At 39.0% G+C, this 21,116-nt stretch overlaps 1 protein-coding gene across 7 annotated transcripts in view; it reads right to left on the reverse strand.

Moving 5' to 3' along the window:
- Positions 1–21,116, reverse strand: part of Fam118b (family with sequence similarity 118 member B) — a 47,729-nt gene that overhangs the window by 19,835 nt on the left and 6,778 nt on the right. For 5 of the 7 annotated variants that reach the window (XM_021648420.2, XM_021648418.2, XM_021648417.2 and 2 more), the window contains exon 2: positions 5,277–5,369. In XM_021648420.2, the coding sequence (XP_021504095.1) occupies positions 5,277–5,362 (86 nt within the window). In that variant the 5' untranslated portion in view covers positions 5,363–5,369. Of the gene's footprint in view, positions 1–5,276; positions 5,370–9,103; positions 9,135–18,006; positions 18,080–21,116 lie in introns of those variants that run through there. The other 2 variants (XM_060371541.1, XM_060371547.1) reach the window with 2 other exon arrangements.

Here is a 21,116-nt window from a genome sequence, read left to right on the forward strand (position 1 = left end):
ATCTGAGCATGGCTTTGTTCTAGATATCACTGGGGAACAAAAAAGTGCTCAGCAGGCGTCTGAGAATATGAGAGCCTCATGTTTTTTGTCACAACAAAACAGCCCTTTCTCAGGGAAAAGAACAGAGTCCTGTCGTGAGACAGCATGAGGACAAGCATGCTTCAGCTCTCCTTTCCCTCTCACTCTCTGAGTACATTAAAATCGTTACTTGCCTTACTCCCTTTTCCAAATACTACAATGAACAGAAACATGATCAGCATTTAGACAAACCCAAGAAAGGGAAAACACTTTGAAGCCTTGGGAAACAACCCCTAGAAGTGCCTGTCCTGCTCTCATCTCCTACAGTCAATCATTTAATAAGTAGGAAAACCTATGAACACGCAGGAATGGGACCATAATACAGTAGTTTGTCTACTGGGAAAAAACTGTTAACAGCACATAATGGAGTGTGTCTTAAAAAGAGGAATCAAGATGATGAATGAAAGCTGAATGTGATGGCCAAAGTCTATAATCCCAGAATTTGAGAGGTAAAGACAGGAGGATTAGAAATTTAACACAAACTACAGGAAAGCCTGTCTTGAAAAAAAAAAAAAAGTGAATGGCACATAAATACACATACAAATATAAAACACCCATAAAATAAAAAACTTTATTATTATATAAAATAAAATACTTTCACAAAAGGGATTTCAATAAGACAAACAAAAATTATGCTATATGATCCCTACCTAAACCACTAAATAATTATTAAGAAACCCAAACATATATTTATTTTGTATTTCTGTGTGTGTGGGTACATGCCACAAGTACATGTGGAGATCAGAGGATACCCTTTGGGAGTTGTTTTGCTCTTTTCACCATGTTGATGCCGGGACTAAACTTCAGGTCATCAGGCTTAGCGCTTTCTGCAGAGCCATTATGATGGCCCTAACAGTTATTTTTTAAAGAAAGTAGTAAGGCAAGATAAAAAGGGAAAATCAAGGACACATGGCAAGAGAAAAAAGCCTTTCGTTTAAGAATCTGGCTGGGTATCAGAAACTTGGTCACAAATGACAAAGACAAGGTTCCCTATAGACACAATATTCTTTCTAAGAGATACGTCAAACAAGGATGTTAAAAACAACAAATGAACTACACACCTACTTAAGATTACAGGGTTTGTAATCTTGACTTTAGATAGTAATAATTAGTAATAATATGCCTCCTCCATACCTAAATCTAGACAAAACACCTCAAAAACTACCTTACAAGTTCATTTATAAAAGGAAGTTCAGGGGGCTGGAGAGATGGCTCGGCTGTTAGGAGCAGTGGCTCTTCTTCCAAAAGACCGTGGTTCAATTCCTAGCACCGACATGGCAGCTCACAAATGTCTGCAACTCCACTTGCAGAGGATCTATCATCCTTGTACAAACATACATGCAGGCAAAACACCACTGCATATAAAAATAAACAAATCTTTAAAAGGAAGTTCAATAAAAGAAGAAAAGTAAGATCAGCTAATTTTAATTGGATATACATTCAATTAAATATATACATACATATATGTTTGTGAATGTGTGTGTATGCTTGTGCTTTTAAGACAGTGTCTCAGGTAGCTTGGGAGTCCCTTGAACTCCTGATCCTCCTGCCTCCATTATCACAAGTGTGGGAGCTATGGACATACCACCTCACTCAGCTCAAAGTTTATTAATATTTAAGCTTTATGTAATCTTTAGTCCCTATTGTCAATTATACTCCAAGAAATATAACATAAACAGCTAAAGAATTGTATGTATAGCCATTATAAAGATATCTAGCACAATTGTCAAGGAGCCTGCACTGAATTGAGTACTGTCCTTTCCCTAAGCAGCACCTGGCCCATAGTCTCCATACTAAATTCAAACTGTGTACCATCCCTTGTCCTAATAAACTCAACAGCTCTGACTGTCCTACAATTCTCTCTGTAGCTTTACTGGTATGGAGGTTTCAAAAGTTTAAGTCCTCAGGCTATTGGTAGCAGTGCTGGGCTGTAACCTCCTGCCACAGCACATATAAAGAGTGGGAAAGGACAAAACAACAACAGAGCACAGATATCAGAAGGCAACATAATTTTAGAAGTTCCAGAACAAAACCCGCTTTCCCATGTAGAGAAGCTCAGGCACATGTTCAGGTGGGTAGGCAGGTGTCACTAAAACTCAGCTACAAGTCTGTCTGCACAAAGTCAGCCAGAGGACTCTGCCTTTGAGAACACTGTGTACAGTGCCAGGTAGAAGGGATTAGGGAAGAATCTCTGTATGAAAGCTAAGACTTTTCCAACCATCTCCCTTGGGGCAAGGCTCCCAGATAGTATTTTTTCTGAATCCAGTCTCCATGCATTGAAGAGATGGGAGGATTTCTCTTTGGGAAAATGACCATTATGGCAGAAAAGACCCATAGCTTTAAACAAATTAAAGGTCAACTGCTGAACTTGCTCCAGACTTAATATTCAGAGCAAAATTCAACAGCATATTGTGATGATGAATATTGGTTGCCAACTTGACAGAATCTGGAATCAACTAAGAGAAAAGACCCTGGGCACATCTGTAAGGAATCTTCCTGATCAGGTTATTTAAAGTGGAAAGACCTACCCTAAATGTTGGTGACACCTTCTGGTGGCAACCAGATAAAAAAAGAGGTCACATTGCCTTCCCACTCTGCTGACAAGTTTATCTATTCGGTTGCTGTTGCACTTCTTCACTGACGTCAGAACCCATCCCCTTCTGCCTTCCAATGTGGAGACCCATGGTTTTCCCTCAGGCCTTCCCCAGCAGACTGGAACTACTGAGAAGCTACCGGGTTGTCAGCTTCTCCAGTGTGAAGATAACCACTGCTGGATTACCCAGATCACACCATGTATGCTAATCTAATATATCCCCCTGTACAAACAGACATACAAAATCAGTTCTGTTCTTCTAGAAAACCCTGACTAGTATCCATAGACTCCTAACTGTTTCTCAGTAACTTAAAACATGAGCAGACAAACTCTGGTCACTTTATTTGCAAAAGGCCCATATAATGACAAGGATATACAAACAAGCTAGCAGGTAGAGAGGAATTACTCAGGAAGTTAAGGCACAAAGACCATAATTGTAAGCCAGTCTGGGGCTACATAGTGACATCCAGTCTTCAAAAACCAAATATAGCAACAACAAAATTAAAAAAAAAATTAAAATGTAACAAAAAATTAAAAATCCATAAGAAAAACGGAGAAAACCTTTAAGAAAGCAAAACTGAAACAGACAAAAAAAACAATAACAGAGCCAGAAACAGAGGTACATGCTTGTAATTCAAGTACTCAGGAGACTGATGCAGGAGGACAGAGCTAGAGTTCAGGATGGGTCACATACAAAGATCTTGTCACAACAAACAGTGAGAGATGGGGAATGGGGAAAGGGAGAGGAAGAGAGAAAAGAGGAACACACTAATGGCAGAAGATTCAACAATAAGAGTTATACAAAGACAGAGAAATGTTTGATGGAAATTTAAAATCAGGTCAATACAAGACAATTACTTCAAAATGAAGTTATTAGAAAGTAGCTTGAAGGTGCCATAGTATTTAGTTTCACAAAAAGATATGGTATTATACAAATTTTTATGTTACTGGGAATAATGTGATTTTTTTTTAAATAAGATTCTAGTAAGCAAAGGCCAAAGAGATCACACAAAACAAAAACTTGTGTTTTGATTTGGGTCTGGAACACCCTCTGGCAAGGTTCAAGTACAGGTTTTGTTCCCAATGCAGCAGTGTTCAGGGATGGGGTTTTGCAAAATGACCAGATACAGGGTTCTTACCTTATCAAAGGTTAATCCACTGATGGGTTCATAATGGGAGAGCATTACTGAGATTGGTAGAGACTGAGTCACAGGGCCTACTTGGTGGTAATCACAAAGATGGGACCTGAAAGAATGGTTTCTGGTTTCTGGACCCTTCTTCCCTGGCTCCGATTCCCAGCAGACAAAAGGTGGGCAACTGTTCTACATATCCTTGAATGACATTCTACCTCACAATACTCTAAAAGCAATGGAGCCAATAGACATAAACGAAAATCTCTCTGGAATTGTGGCCAAATCACCATTTCCTCTTTAAAGCTGATTTCTAAAACAACTGCTAATCAGAACAGGGTCAATCTTGGTAAGAATACTTTTCTCTGCTACCAGAGAAATGAGAGGTACTCTCAAAATTCTAAGAAAAAATATTCTATTCTTAACCATACCAGTAAATAAATGTAAGCACATGGTAAAGACATTAGTTTCTCAAAAAAGTATTTTCCTATGTATTCTTACTAAGGAAGGTACTTGAGAGCATGCTTCAAGCAACATGGAATACATTAAAATAAAAAGCAGGAGATTAAGGAGATGACTCCAGCATGGTTGAGTCCAGAGGTAAGAATCCATAAAATCTATTTAACCACTGAGTTTCTAAACATTCTCCAATATATGATAAATTCTGTCAGTGTTTAAAGAGGAAATGACACAAAACAAAAAACCCAAGACAACTTTTAGTAATATGAAGGTTAAAAAAGAAACATAAAAGGAAATATTATAACACTTTAGGTGTGGCTACTAATACTATTTATGGTTTGTTTTGGTTTTCAAGACAGGGTCTCATTATGCAGGTCTGGCTGTCCTGGAACTTGCTATGTAGACTAGGCTGGCCTCAAACTCAGAGGGATCTGCCTGCCTCTGCCTGACTCCTGAGTGCTGGGCTTATTAATACTACTTATAAAGACACAGTTCTGTAAATACTGAGAACTGGTTGATCAAATATGGAGACAGACATATGAGAAGATAAGGTTCATGAACCCTCTTGGACAGCAGCAATGCAAAGGGAAGAACTAGGAAAGCAAATGGAGTCCTTATTTTCTATCACCAGAGAGAGCATGCAGCAGTGCATTTAAGATATGTGCTGCTAGGTGCATAGCTGTAATCTCAGCATCCAGGAGCCTGAGGCAAGAATTCTAGGCCAGTTTGGGCTGTGTAGCAAGACCCTGTCTCACAGTCAAAAACAAAAAAAAACAAACAAAACAGATGCCAAGACTAGAAAAAATAGAAAATGATTATCAACGGGGAATAGGATATTATAAACTTTAAAGTAACAAATTTTAAAACTATGTACATATATTACCTTAATAAAAAAATTAAATCCAAAGTAGAAATAATTTAGTTTTTTAAATTAATTAGTGATACAACTATGATGCAGGGTGAGCACCTCCCACTAATGGTACTTTCTGTTCTCTGATTCCCTTTCTCTCGTTTACCTGGGCTTTTTGGTGGGGGGTTCGCCATCATTGAAGAATCCAAAAATCTTGTCTATATCAGAGGCCTGGCTCCCTGTAGAAGCCATCCAGTTTCTAAAATAGATTAAACAGCATGTACCATGATTAAGATCTGTAAAGCACACCATTTACAACAGCACATACATTAAGCATTTTAATAAGCCATACACCCATGAGTATAGTATATTGTGGGGTGTCTGTTGCTTAGCAGAAATATATTAATTAACGAGCACACCAAGCTAAAGGAATGAAATTAGCCTAAGGAAAGTTGTTTTGAAATTACAACTCTGGCTGTTTCAGTACTCCATATTGCCATAGTGCTTGTGTTCCTGAGAATCCCTTGCCCCCACCTCCCACCAAAAACCAGCATTGGCTGCTCATATGAGTTACTGGTCATTGCTCTGTGGACTTACATTAAGGGGCCTGGGAACCCTTGAGGACATTAAAACAATCCACAGATGAGTGTACTAACAGTGCTTAATTACTCACTTAACACTTGGCAAAACAATAAGCAATGCAATTTGCTCAGACATTCTTGTTGTTAACAAACGTCCTAACAGGATGTAGACATGTCTTTCTAAACAAGGAAAAGATTTTAATCAAGCCACTGTGATAAATGGCAGGGGTACTAGCAAAGATTTGTGAAAGGCAACAAACACCAGTTGCTGGGATAACCAGCACAAGAGTCACTCAAGACTAGAGTAAGAACCACAATGGAAGTTTTAACTGTTCAAATTTTAGTAAACTGGTAACATTTAAATACTGACACTAGCAACATTTTTTTTTCATGTGTGCCCTTGTTTGTGAGGATGCATATGTTGGTGTGGGTCTCAGCATGTGTGTGGAGGTCAGAGAGTAACTTTCAGGGTGTGGTCTCTTCTATCACTACTTGGGTCACAGGGATCAAACTCTCCGGCCCAGCAATACATTTCAACACCAACAATCTGAGAGGTAACAGAGGAAGAGTTCTGGATATGTTTTTATGTCCCATTGTCACTATCAGGACTTTACTATTAGAAAGTTCATCATTTATTAAAGCTGTGTGTTGAATTTGCCTTTGTGAACAAAAGGCTCAGCTCCTTACCCCACATTTCATTTCATATAATGATCTTTTCTTTGATAGTATAGTCATCAGGGAACTAGAGGTTATAAAAATCACAAGAGTTAGGACACAGATCACCTATCTGGTCAAATCTTAGATCCTGATCTCAAGAAAGCAAGGCCCTGGGAACACAGGCCAATCACCAAAGTTGGGAAATCTTGTCTTAACTTAATCATCAGATGTGACCGTTAAAAGGACACTGTAAACGCTTAAAAACAAAACAAAAGTACATGTTTCCTAAAACCAGAATCTCTGGGGACAGCTAGATAAAGTCAAACTCAACTTTTGTAGAGCCCAGACACTTCGTGAACGATGGGCACACAGGAGGTACTCTGTCAGCCTTCTTTAAGTGTGTGTTTCAGTTCATAAGAGTCTAAAAGTTTTCTGTTTGCTGACAGTCAGGACTTGACCATCACTGAAATATTTTCATCATTTTCTGCATAACATATGTTTTATGGAGAGCCAGTGATTAAAAAAAAAAAAAGGTTACTTCTTTCACACAAACCACAATCTCTCAGTTTGCAGATATGATTTAAAGTAACATTAAGGAAGGCAAACATAATTATGCTCCCCCCTATAAATGTGGTTGTGGAAACCTGTTATTTAAACAAATTAAACCTAAGTAAAATCACTGAGTACTGAGAATATATAGTAAATGAAACTTAATGTAAGTTTTGAATCCTGGAATATTCAGAATTTAGTGCTCAATTCAAGTATTAAGCCAGTCTTGTTTAAAAATTTAAAAATCACTGGGCAGTGGTAGCACAGCACTCAGGAAACAGAGACAAGAAAATCTCCTGAGTTCAGGACCAGCCTGGTCTTCCAAGAGAGTGAGTTCCAGGACAGTTAGGGCTACACAGAGAAAACCTGTCTTGAAAAACCAAAACAACAAAACAAAGCAAAATCATAGTACCTATTACAAAACATGTACAACTTGTAAACATTTGCTCATTTAATTCCCACAACCTTATTGGGTATCATAGATTGAAAAACTCTTCTGAGATGTTCTAAAATTAAAAGCATTTGGACCCCCAAATGCCATCAAGTACAAAATTCCAGACCTGACAACATGTTACAGTAAAATGCAGGTACACTGACAATATTCTATACAACACCATCAGGCTATGTTTACATAAAAAATAAATTAATAGTGTTTTAGACTTGTGTCTCATTTCCAACATACCTCATTATGTGAACCCAAATATTAAAAAAACAAACGCTTAAAAACGTTTTTTAACCCCCCAAAAAAACCCTAAACCTGAAATATATCTGGTCTCAAACATTTCAGATAAAGAAGTCTCAACCAACATTATTAACCTACTTTACAGATAAAAAAAACTGTGACACAAAACGTTTAGTACTTAGTAGTCCCAGAATTCAAATCACAGCAACTCTGCTTGCAAGGCCATGTTCTCAACACTACTACTAATTAAAACGTTCACCAACTACTACATTTTCAGTTTTAAAATATTTCTTTAAGCCCCAAACTAACATTTTTTCAGTGCTAAAATTGTAGCAAGCAGGCTTACTTGCAATGTCGACTCAATGGCTAGGCCAAAATTAGTTGCATGAGGCACACGCTCATGCAGCCTGCTCAGTTTAGAGGGTGAAGAACTATTAGACCGCTCTCACCATTACCCACCACCAAAAGAATTCTAGACTAGCCCCTACCTTTTTCTCTGGTAAAATACATCCTCAACTTTGCTGTTTTCTCATCCTGACTACTGGTTAATTCCTGATGTTTTTCTCTACAGAACCTTTCTGAAAGTTCATTTTAGCTGCTGTAGTTTAAAAAAACTAAACACACACAACAGGCTCTGACAGGAATGTTTTAGGTCCTATTACTGAGGGGCTGAATGAAAAGTAATTCTGTATGTCTATCACAGCTATTCATCCATCTTGTTTTTGAATAGACTAATATGTTGTCTTCAGTCAAGGACATGAGTTATGTCCCACGTGTATATCCCAATGACTACATTATTAAAATTGTACCTTACTCACTCTAGGGTATTGTTTTCAGGGTGGATTCCCTTTTAGCATTTATCCTAAACAATACGCAGAGCTGCTAAAGAGCCTCAAAGGTAGGTGTGGAAATCTGGCACGGAGAATTCCTAACATGCATCAACCAGTCAGTACACACATGAATTTCACCATGTGACTACTACTTGAGCTTTCATTTCCGTGGAATTTGCTATGTGTAAGGAGGGAATGAGTCCTGAGTGAATGTGTGTTGATGACACAGCCATGCCAAGGACGTGTTAAGGACCCCAATGGGAGAAGAAAAGCCTTCGCCAGATGAGGCTCAATGGCAGCACCTTCCTGGGGTCTAAATGGACATATTAACAGCATGTGCAGAAAATGTCCACTGTAGCTTTCTATTGTCAGATGCTTATTGCCTGGAGTTAACCTCCTACATAGATTAACTAAACCTGCCTACTCATTCAGCTGTACGGATGGGATAAGCCTTCCTCCCTGTTCAACAGCACAGTAATAAACACACCGAGCATGGGGGTGAGGAGCTGGCTTCAGCTTCTCCATTAAGAGGAGCCTTGAACACCAGTCTCAGCTTTTCCTTCTGTGTGTCTGTACTTTCTTCATTTCTTTTCTGCCCTAGTCCGGTCAACCCGTGGGAGCCATGCAGAATGCAGCAGCCATGTATAGTTGAAGTGGGAAACACTTTTCTGCCACAAGTAAACATAAGCATTACCTGTGGTAGTTTCCTCATTACTCCAATAACTGCTAGGCCACTGAGAAGTCCTTCAAGACTAACAAAATATACCAAAATCAAAGTCAGATGATCAGTGAACAATGAAAAAAGTGATAGTTATGTCATTAACAAAACTTTCAGGCCCAAATTTTCAAATGAGAGAGAACACTTAGCAGGCTTGTAATCCCAGATCTTGAGTGTAGAGACAAAGGGTCATGGGTTCAAGGCCAACCTGGGCCACATGAGACCATCTATTAAAAATCCAAAGAAGACTGCATTTATCCTTTGAAACCTGTCATCCTGGCAGAAAATAGAGTTGTAGGGGCAAGAAAGGGGGGAAAAGAGAGGACAGAAAAGGGAGTCGTTATCTGGATGACAGACAGGTTGGTTTTTAATAGCAGACCTGGGACCTGACAGCATCAGAAGCCCACCAGTCTGTGCTGTCCCATCATTCTGGAGGCAGCTCAAAGGGCAACCTCTGGCTCTTCTATACTCAGCATTTAGGTGGGGCTCCTAGCTGTTTTCTCATGCTCTCAGGCTTCCAGCACACGCACAGTACTCAACTGAGCCAAGCCACATGTTACAAAGAATTTGGAATATCACCATGTGATAGATGGGCAGATGGAATAAGTCAAGTGGTGGGAAAGTCCAATTTTTTTTTCCCAGAAAGCAAAGAATTTACAAATAACTAGTGTAAAAGAATGGCACATTTCTTACAGCAAGCTTCTGCATCTTTGTTTATGAAAAATGAAACAATAATTGGAATAAAGAACACTTTTTCTTCTGCAGCAAAAACAGACACACACAGGAAAGAGTTAACTTCTTTTTCTTTTTTTTAATTAAGGGAAACAACAGTCATTCTACGTGTTGAGAAAAACGCAAGCCCCTTTAATTGTGGCTTTTGGACTAACTCCAACACATCCGTGTTTTAGCAGCTGTAGAAGAAGGAAGGAAAAGATGCTCAGTTAAGTGAGGTACTACAAAGAAGCATTCCATAAGCTTGTTGAACTGAACACATTCAATAAAACACTTTGTCTGGGTAGTTGATATGGCCAGTCCACAGTGTGGACTGCAGCTTTTCCTCTCAGTGTACAAAGCAAGCTTGCTGTGCCCCCTTAAGAGTCACACAGAGATAGCAACAATGTCTAGCCGAGAAGGGATTTGATTCTCTCTCCAACCCAGGCTTAAAGTATTTCCTCTACCCATGTTTAGCCTTAGCTCCTACCATTATTAAGCATGCCTTTGACTTTTGTCAGATAATAGCTACAATAAACTCATTTCTTGAAAATTTGTAATTGATAACATGCTAGCTTGATGTTATTGTTCTTCTACCAATATTCACTCACATACAATGTGAAAAGAGCCTCATTATTAGCGAGGGCTCTGAAAGACCTTAAGAACTACCAGGTAAAACCACAAATTCTAGTAAGTCATTTCACTCAAGCCCCAAATAAATCATATTGAAATTTCAGGCTCATGATTTTGGATGTTCTTTTTTTTATCAGTTATATTGTATGTATATAGGTGTTTTGCCTGCAAATATGTCTGAGCATCATGTATGTGCTATCATGTATGTGCTGTGCTTTCAGAAGCCAGAGGGTGTCATATCTCCAGGGACTGGAGTTACAAACAGTTGTAACTGCGATTTGCATGCTGAAACTAAACCCAGGTCCTCTATATGTGCAGCCAGTGCTCTTAACCACTGAGCCATCTCTACAGTCCCTTTATCAATTATTTTTCATTATGAAGCCAAACTGGTAGCTCAGTTGATAAAGTGCTTCCCTTACAAGCACAAAGTACTGACTTCAATTCTCTAGAACCTACATAAAAACCAGGATATGGCCAGGCATGGTGGTGTATGCCTTTAATTCCAGCACTCAGAAGGCAGAGGCAGGAGGATCTCTGTGAGTGTGAGGCCAGCCTGGTCTACAGAGTCCAGGATAGCCAGGGCTACACAGAGAAACCCTGTATCCAAAAACCAAAACCAAAAGAAAAAAATCAGGGTACAGTAGTGCACACTGTGGGGTACACATCTCTACAGAGCTGTGGAGATGGAAAGCAGCCGACCACTGTGGCTTGCTGGCCAGCTAACCTAGACTACTTGGCAAGTAAGTACCAGGCCAAAGAGAGACCCTGCACACGTGTGCGCACACACACACACCACATCATACATAGAGTACAAAACTATTTAAGAAGGAACAATGGAATACTGAAATTAAAATTTGATTTGAATTAAAAATTGGGGACTGAAGATGGTGACTTTACTAAGGAACATAAGGAATGACATCTTTGTCACTGCTTTCCCTCCAGGAAAGCTTTTATGAAAGCATATCCAAGAAACGATGACACACAGTGCTTAAGAAAGTGCCTTTTCCACAGAAGATGACAATGCAGCCACTTCTGATGAGAACTGATAGATTAAGATCAGAAAGAAGGAGAGGAGGACCTCCCCTATCAGTGGACTTGGGGAGGAGCATGCATGCAGAAAGGGGAGGGAGAGTGGGATCCGGAGGGGAGGAGGGAGGGGCTTATGGGGGATACAAAATGAATAAAGTGTAATTAATAAAAGTTAAATAAAAAATTAAAAAAGAAAGTGCCTTTTAAAATACTTAATGTAAGTGCTTTCCATGTATCAAATAGTAATATCTTATAAATAATTCCAGCACATATGAGAGGTTATTTATTAAAATGAAATTAGAAGAAGAATATAGTTCAAAGTTAGAACATCTACCTACTGAGATAGCTATTCTTGGTTGTCAAATTGACTGCATCAGGAATTAGCTAAAACCCAAGCAGCTGCATATACCTTTAAGGAATTTTTTTCTTAATTAAATAATTTGAAGTTGGAAGACACCTTTTAAAGCAGATTTTTCGAGGTGGTAAGATACACCTTTAATCTGGGCCACACTTTCTGCTGGCAGCCTATATAAAGAAAATGGGAGAAAGAAGCTAGCTCTCTTTGCTTGCTTGCTCTTGCTGGCTAGTCCACTCCTTCATTGGCATTAGAACCTATTTCTTCAGGATTTCAGTGTGCCCTGATGACCAGCTGAGACATCTAGCCTCATGGACTGAACAACTACTGGATTTTTGGACCTTCCATTGGTAAACAGCCATTGCTAGATTAGTTGAACCACTGGATCTAAGCCTTCCTAATAAATCAGATCTGTTCCTCTAGAGTGCCATGACAATTACACCTAGGATACACAAGGCTCAAGATTCTGTCCCCAGAATCACAAAAGCAAGCAAACAAGGAGAGCAAGAAAATAGTCTTTAAGCCCAATATGTACATTCCTGTAAATCCTTAAAAATTAAGTTGCTACTTTTAAAACAGTCTGAGTTATGTATACTGACATCTTCAATGACTTACATTTCATGCTAACAGTGTATACATACAATGCAAACAAATATGTAGATATCTGGGGTACACCAGAAGATGCCAACATCAAGCAGCATCTCTTTGAGTTGAAAACTGACGTCTTTGTTTTGACACAAGGAAAATCAAAATAATTAAGTATATCCCACTAATTTTTGACTCTTTTCACTTTTGGGGAATTTCTAACTTAACTAGTGATAAAAATTACTAGCTATTATTAATTTTTTGAAAATTGAAAATGTCATACTTTGACACCATAAAATTTGGCAAATTTTGTAATTAAAAACTACCTTGTATTATAAATAATTATTTTGTAATTAAAAACTACCTTGGATTATAGGTATGTGCTACCACACACCTACATGAACATAGGAGATTGAGACAGGAGAATCAGACTCTTGTCTGGTCCAGACTCTTGTCTCCAAAACCAAAGCTGACACTCCTAAGCATAACTGATTGTAGAGTTAAGTGAATTCACTGGCAGCATCATACGAGTATCTTAGTATCAGCATGGAATCCAAACCCCACTAATAATAAAGCAAGGACAGACTATAGCAAAGATATAAAGCAGATGTTTTGCTCTTATTCTTAGATTTAACTAAAAGGAAAAGAATAAAAATAGTGTGCAACATTAACACACACATGTACACACACATGGGAGCTCGAGCACATTGGGGAGACATCAGTCAGTAAAGTACTTGCCACACAAACAAGAAAACATGAATCTGAACCCAGAACCCACATAAAAAGGCCAGAAGTGGTGGTACATACTTGTAACCCCAGAACCAGTTAGGCAGAAACAGGCACTCCATAAGCGGAAACACTCAGACCCAGCCTTCCCCCTCTAAATTATGGAAATAAAAAAACAGGACCTGGGGCACACTAGGCATACCCTCTACCACCAACTATATAACATTCTCGAATAGTAAAATCTTTACTTTTGGGATTTTTGTTTGTTTTTAAAATGCTGGGTGTATAAGCATGTAAGCCAATTTTAACTGTTTACTTACAGAGATATCTGTTTGTTCAGCTGCCCTCTGAACTGAGCTTTAAAAAATAACTGCATTACTCTGGAACTGCCTGGTTTCAAGTTAAGACAAGACAAAAATATAGGTATTTAAAGATTAAGTCTGCAGACATTTGTGGAATGGAAGTTCCATGCCTAACTACTGATTTACTTTGGCTTATGAACTTTTGAAACTAACTCAGAAGAAACTCATTTCTAGAAATCTGAGACATTCAATCCCTCCCTGAAGCCTCTAGCAAATTCATCGAATAGGCTTGTGCATTCTAGCCTTGAGGTCTGTCTTTGCTCAGAATGCTCTTCCCTGTCCATATGCATAGGCCACCAAATTTTTATTCAAATTATACCTGATGATCTGAACTACCCTAACTATCCTTTTTAGAACTGACAGTGGTCATTCCCATCCTCTGACATTCATTCCTCTTACTTTTTATTTCATAGCAAACATCAAACCTTACCTTACCTACTTATTAGTGAAATGCAGCTACACTTATGTTATTACATGACTCCTCCCATTGGAAGTTAAAGTCCTCAAAGATAGGGACCTTCTGTTTAGTTCATGAATAAATTGTGGAACAGTGCCTGTGCACAGAGGGCATTCACAGTTCTGTTTATCAAAAGAACTAACCAGATGAAAGAAGGTGCTCGTGGTTGGAATGACAAGGATTTCTTAGGAATCAGAAAAAGTATTTCCTCCGCATACTAACAGGTGTCTACAGTTACAAGTGCTCGGGAGGATCACTTAAACCCAGGGGTTTAACATCAACTTGGACAACAGAGAGATCTTCCCCATCTCAAAGTGGGGAGTAGGGACAAAAAGAAATCTATCATTACTTTTAATGTAGGAAATATCACAAAAGGTTATTTTCATTTTTAAGTGGAACAAATAGAAAAAATATGTACACAAGTAAACCAATACCTACATAATCATTTTCAGATACTCTAAATGGTCATAGGACTTAAGGTAATCTGATTCAGCAGGCAAAAGTAGCAGACTTAAGGTATGAAGAACGTCACCTGGCACTAGACGAACATTATACACCTAAGTCACCTTACTATTTACTTGCTTTTTGTGTGCAGGCTTTTTTTTCTTTTTGGTGTGTGTGTGCATACATGTGTAGGTTGGTAGTCCACCTCAGGTGTTGTTCCTCAATCTATCCACCTTGCTCTTTCAGATAAAGTCTCTCACTTGAACCTGGGACTCAGTAATTATGCAGGGCTGGCTGGCTGGCTGGCTCTGCCTTCTTAGTGCTGAGATTTTAAATAATGCTTTTTATGTGGTTAATGGGAATTGAACTCAGGTCTTTATGACTGCATGGCAATCATTTTACCAGGAGGGTTCCCACTCTGTCCCCAAATAACCTTATTATTGCAACTCAAATATCTAAGATGTAAACAGATTTTTAAGGTAAATTCATTTTGTTTTGTTTTAGACAGGTTCTCTCTATACATACCAGTCTAGCCTTGAACAGTTCAACTGTCTCAGCCTCCCAAGTGCTGGAAGCACAGGCATCAACCACCCTGCTTAAATGTACAACGTATTATTTTGTTAATGTGTGTGTACGAGTGTAGCATGAATGTGTCGTGGTGTGGGTTTGGAGGTCAGGAGACAACCTCAAATGTTAGCCTCATTGTCCACTTTGTTTTGATTCAGTGTCACCTGCTTACTGCTACAATGCCAGAGTTCTCAGTGATTCTGTCTGCCTCCTCTTTTACTGTGGGTATGCCATGATTACAGACATGTGCTACTATGTCTGACTTACACGGGCTCTGGGGATCTTAACACTGATCCTCATGCTTGCACAGCAAACACTTTATCCACTGAGTCATCACTGCAGCCAAGAGGAGATTCTTTAACCCCCCAAGATAGGGTTTCTTTGTGAAGTCTTGGCTGTCCTAGAACTCACTTTGTAGACCAGGCTGACCCTCGAACTCAAGAAATCCATATGGGATTAAAGGCACATGCCACCCCCATCCAGCCAGGCACTTTTTTTTTGGGGGGGGGGGTGTTCCAAAGGTGGATTCTTAAGAGAAGAACTCTTTCTGTCAGAGACTCAGGGGTATTAATATTTGGGGGCATGAAACTAGTGTTTATCTCAAAACAAATTGGGTTAAATAAAAGTATTCCATGACTTCTCATCTATGATTGATAAAATTAAATTTCTCATCATGGTTATAAAGCCCTGGCTCCACCCACCATCAGCTCTCCATCCAGCCTCCTCTCCACTTACTGAGTGCCTCTTGTTTCAATCCTACTAGGAGGCTGCCTGTCCACCCTCTTCCTCTAAGTGCCTCTGCTATACTTTGACCCTTTTTAATATCTTTTAACACTTGCAATTACTGGGCAAGAATATATTACAAGAATAACTCTTCTTTAAAGATAAGATGTAGTTCTATTATCCTCTCCCTAGTCGAGTTTCTACTACAGTGTTTTATACAACAGGATAAATGTTCAAATATTTGCTGACTCAGTGATTGTATACCTACGAGTTAAATTAAAGTATGAGATAAACTGGTAAGTTTAGATGTTCTAAACTGTTAAAACACAAGATGAATAGGTAAAGTGACAGTATTTTCTTTCATGCCAACCAAATAGCTGTGACACTACCATTCAACAGGTTAAGCTTCTTAAGCTTTCAATTTTTCTCAACTACATGAAAACAAAATACAGTCACATAAGACTTTCACTGACAGTCTACCGATGCATGTTTTGAAACAGAGCTACATTTACTCAACTCAGCCCATTTCTAGTTTGTCATTGTCTCTGATTATATTCTGCATATGCCTATAGAATTTAAAAAAATAATTTTATTAGTCACAAACTGTTGAATTTTCATGTTCAAATATATATTCAATGTCAGGCACAGATTAAGACTACCATTACTGCATCCAGCTTACCTCCCCCAAAACACTACATAGCATTAATAATTTGCTCAATACCACTCTCCTCTGAGGAATTCTGTTATCACTACGAATCACAAAAACCCTTGATAATGCAGCTGATTAAGCAGCATGCTATAAGTCACCTAACCATTATGCAATAGTCAGGGTACACTGACTGCACAGTCAACTAAATAATGCCTCAGCATGTAGACATATAGTATACTGACTTCAAAGTCAACTGTGTTATGACATAATGGCATGTGCTATTATCCCAATTGATGAATAAGACATGCTACTGCCTTGGAAAGTCTAGCCTTTAGGGACAAAGAACTTTGAACAAATATTTGTAACATGTTCATGCAAGTTGAATACACACACACTAACACTGAGAAGGCAACACCTGTGCTTGTGGAACCATTTATTAGAAATGAAATTCTAAAGACAAAATTCAGTGAAACTGTTTTTTCTCTGCCTCCCAGCTGCTGGGATTAAAGGCATGAACCACCATGCCCAGCTTCTCAGTTTATTTATGTAGAACATAAAATACTGCTTTGTTGTTTTTTTTTTAAGTTGAATTTTATTAGGACAAAAAGTCCTGCAGAGATGATCATGGTAGTTGAAGATTGCATTTTTAGTCACATCTTAGATAACCTTAGGTTCATCATTCTTTTGTTCTTAAAGGATTGTTAAAATGTCTTTTTTATAAAATCAATATATACTTAGGTTATTAATTTCCCATAATTTTAACATGCAGAAAACTGTGTTGCTGTTTAGCTTCCTTTACTTTCTGAAGCATCTAATGCTTAATTCCATTCTCATCTTTTCCTAGTTTCCTTCCCATCCCCCTAGTGAAGGATCAATCACCCTCTCTTTAGTCTCCAAAGTGAAAGGTCTGAAAGGGTTCCCCTTCCAACTCCACACATTTCTCCCCACCATAGTGTTCATATGGTCTAAAGTATCAACTATTTGTTATAGACTCGTGGCTCACATCTCGCTGTGCTTTAGGCCCATGAGATCCAACTCTCAAGTTCAGTAAGAATGCACCTAAACACATGTGGTTCTTTGAGACAGACGGTATTTCAAACTAAAAGTCAAAATACTTAAATTATTGTGTACCACAGACCTCTGAATGACATAATATCTGCATGTTAAAATTATGGGAAATTAATAACCTAAGTATATATTGATTTTATAAAAAAAAACATTTTAACAATCCTTTAAGAACAAAAGAATGATGAACCTAAGGTTATCTAAGATGTGACTAAAAATGCAATCTTCAACTACCATGATCATCTCTGCAGGACTTTTTGTCCTAATAAAATTCAACTTAAAAAAAAAACAACAAAGCAGTATTTTATGTTATACATAAATAAACTGAGAAGCTGGGCATGGTGGTTCATGCCTTTAATCCCAGCAGCTGGGAGGCAGAGGCAAGTGGATCTCTGTGAGTTCGAGGCCAGCCTGGTCTACAAAGTGAGTCCAGGACAGCCAGGGCTATTACATAGAGAAACCCTGTCTTGGAAATAAATAAATAAATTAAGAGTCGAAAACATTGTTTAGACTAGAAAAAAAAATCAGAAAGTGCCACAAAAACCAGGAGATTATTATCTCCACAGAACCCACCAAGTTTTAACTTGGAAGAAACAGCTCGAAGGGCATTGCTTTGCTGAGCAGGCAACAGCAGTTTCAAAATGGCCTGTGAAAATAACCAAAGGGGAAAATTATCAGAGAAAAGCAGGTTAGGGAAACCTAAAAACACACTGCATAAGAGCTTAGGAGGTCAGCAAAAACAAAGAAAGAACTCCCAGGTAGAAAGCAGCCAGAGGGTAGTTGGCACCTTTCCTATTCCTTGGAGAACAGATCCTAAATACATGCAGGGAAAGAAAGGTTATATAGAAAGTTATGTAGAAAGAAAAAGAGGGCTGGTAAGTTGGCTCACTGGTAAGAGCACTTGCTTCTCTTGTAAAGGACTTAGGTTTGGTTCCCCGGTACACATGGTGTTTCATAACCACCCATAACTCTAGTTCCAGGAGGTCTGGTGTCTTCTTTTGATTTCTAAGGGCATTCAGCATGAATATGGTACACAAAACCACAAGCAAAACACTCACATAAAATAATTTTCGGGTTGGAGAGATGGTTCAGTGGTTAAGAGATCTGACTGCTCTTCCAGAGGTCCTGAGTTCAATTCCCAGCAACCACATGGTGGCTCACAACCATCTTTACCTTCTACTGCTGTCTTCTGGCATGCAGATGTACATACAGATAGAGCATTCAAAATAAATAAATAAAATCTTTAAAAAAAATAAAATAATTCTCTTAAAAGGGAGAGCAAAAGGGAAACACCCTGTCACCCCAATGGAGATTACTGCAGACCCTGTTTATTGGACAAGATTTTAGAGGATGCTCGGAGTGCCTGATAACCCATGTTCATATCAATTAAAAAAACTTTCTTTCTTAGAGTGCCTCTGCTTTCTCATATCATGTCCTTACAACCCCTTTCGCAGTATTTTTCTGCCAGTTCTTCCTCCTCCACTGACCTCAGTATCTCAGCAAATTAACCTTCAAAAACATTCAGTGTTGGGTATGGTTGCATACATCTTAACTCCAGCATCCAGGAAGCCCAGGCAGAACATCAAAAGGTGGAGGCTGTGGCTGGAAAGATGGTTCAGCAGTTACGAACACGGGTTGCTCTTCCAGAGGTCACAAGATGGATCCGGGTACCTACACAGCAGCTCACAACTGTCTGTAACCCCAGTACCAAGGGTTCTGACACCCTCTTTTGGCCTCCCTTGGCACCTATGACAGATGTCCATAGGTGTAGGCAAAACCCTCAAATAGATAAAAGTAATGCTTTTAAGGGTTGGAGACAAGTTTGTTTTATACAGCAAGACCCCTTCTTAAATGAACAAATTTAATTTACAGAAAGCAAGATGTGGTCCCTACCTATAATCCCAGCTATAGAGGTATAATCCTACAGAGAACTACAGAGGTAGATGCAAGAAGGTTCAAGGGTGGCCTGGGAAACTTAGCAAGAATCTTGTTTCTGTAAGATAAAGGAGAAGGTTTGTATGGCTCAGCAGTAGAGAACTTATCTAGAATGTGTAAGGCCTCAGGTTTGCGCTCCATAACTACTGGAACAAAACCAACAAGTGGCAAGACAGGGTTGCAGTATATTTTTACAGCTGGCCGTGGCTGTGAGGCACCAGGATGAGAGGGAACCCCAGAAGAAGGCAGCTGAGGACCAGGGCGATCTCTAGCTCCACCCCAAGAAGAGATGCCTATGGATTCTGTAACATTGTAACAAAGCACTAACTTGTGACATCTAATATCGAGGCTTTCAGCCAGAGCAAAGGCTGACTGACCTCAAAGAACCTGAAGATAAGAAATGAGACATACACCTCTGAAAACATTTCAGGAAATTTATGGGTAAGTTGTGTTTCTCCTTGTTATGTATAGACATCATTGTGCCCACGTTCATGGCACTTAATAAAATTTGTTGACTTTGGTCCTTATATAATTAATACGATCATTCCACGTACTCCCATTAAAATGATAAGAGAATAATTTTGTAAACTATAAAAGCAAGAGTGAGACAAAGGATAGAAGACTGCAAAAGCTGAGAATTTTAAATAAATGTTTGGAGCTAGTAAACATATAAAGATATATATGGGTTATCATGAAGTCTATTCACTGGACCATTCTCTCCAACCACTGCTAAGGCAGAAAACAAGCTCTTTTTCTCCACCTCCCAATTCAAAGGGTGAGAGGAAACCAAAATGAAATCTGAAATTACTTGAGTCAAGGATAGATAGGATCATTAGCTATACAGAGAAATCAAAGATGAAAGAGCTCGTTCACTTCTCAAATTACTAAGTGTCTACTAAGTGCAAGGCCCTTCTCTGCAATGGTGAATACAACAAAGCAGAACAGAACAAAACCACGCCCTGGTGGAATCCATAGTAGTAGTGAGGTAAACCAGGTAAGAAATGCTCCTGGAAACAGAAGGAAAAGCAAGATAGGGGCCTGACTTTAAAGGGCTCTGGAGCCAACCTGAAGAAGGAACATGCCACTGCATATCAGAGGCAAGAGACATCCAGGTGGAGTTTCCAGTCAAAGTCCTCCTAGCACTTGTAGGAAATTGAGCTAATGCAAAATAAGATCTGAGAAGAATCTAAAAAATTGCAATGACCACACTTTCAGTCTATCACATCTATACAACAAGAGTAGATATTGTAAAAAAGAATCAAACTCTGGCATGGTAGCACATGCTTGTAATTGCCAGTACTTAGGAGGTGAAAGTAGGAAGATGGAAAGTTCAAGACCAGCTTAGACTATAAAGAGAGGAGGGAGGATGGGAGAGGTAAGGGGAGTGGATAAAGGGAAGAGAGAGGAGAGTAGGATAGAAAGAGAAAGGGGAAGAGACGAAAAACAAGAGAGGAGGGATGGATAAGGGAGAGAGAGAGAACATGAACAAAGAACCAAAAAAAAAAAAAAAAGGATGGGAGAAAAATCTGCCTTAAAACTGAGTGGGCCCACTATAACAAGGCAAGAACATGGAGGAAAGCCCCACCCCATTGCATACTACCATGAAACTTCATAGTGTCAGGACAGAGAACATCCTCATAGCTTCCAAGGAGGGAGAAAAGCAAACTGTCATGTGAAAAGGGTGTGAAATGCTGTCTCTAGAGCAATAACCAACTCCAGAAGACAGTACAGCAATGTCTCAACATTCT

Source organism: Meriones unguiculatus, chromosome 1 (assembly GCF_030254825.1).
Source record: "Meriones unguiculatus strain TT.TT164.6M chromosome 1, Bangor_MerUng_6.1, whole genome shotgun sequence".
Classification (NCBI taxonomy): domain Eukaryota; kingdom Metazoa; phylum Chordata; class Mammalia; order Rodentia; family Muridae; genus Meriones; species Meriones unguiculatus.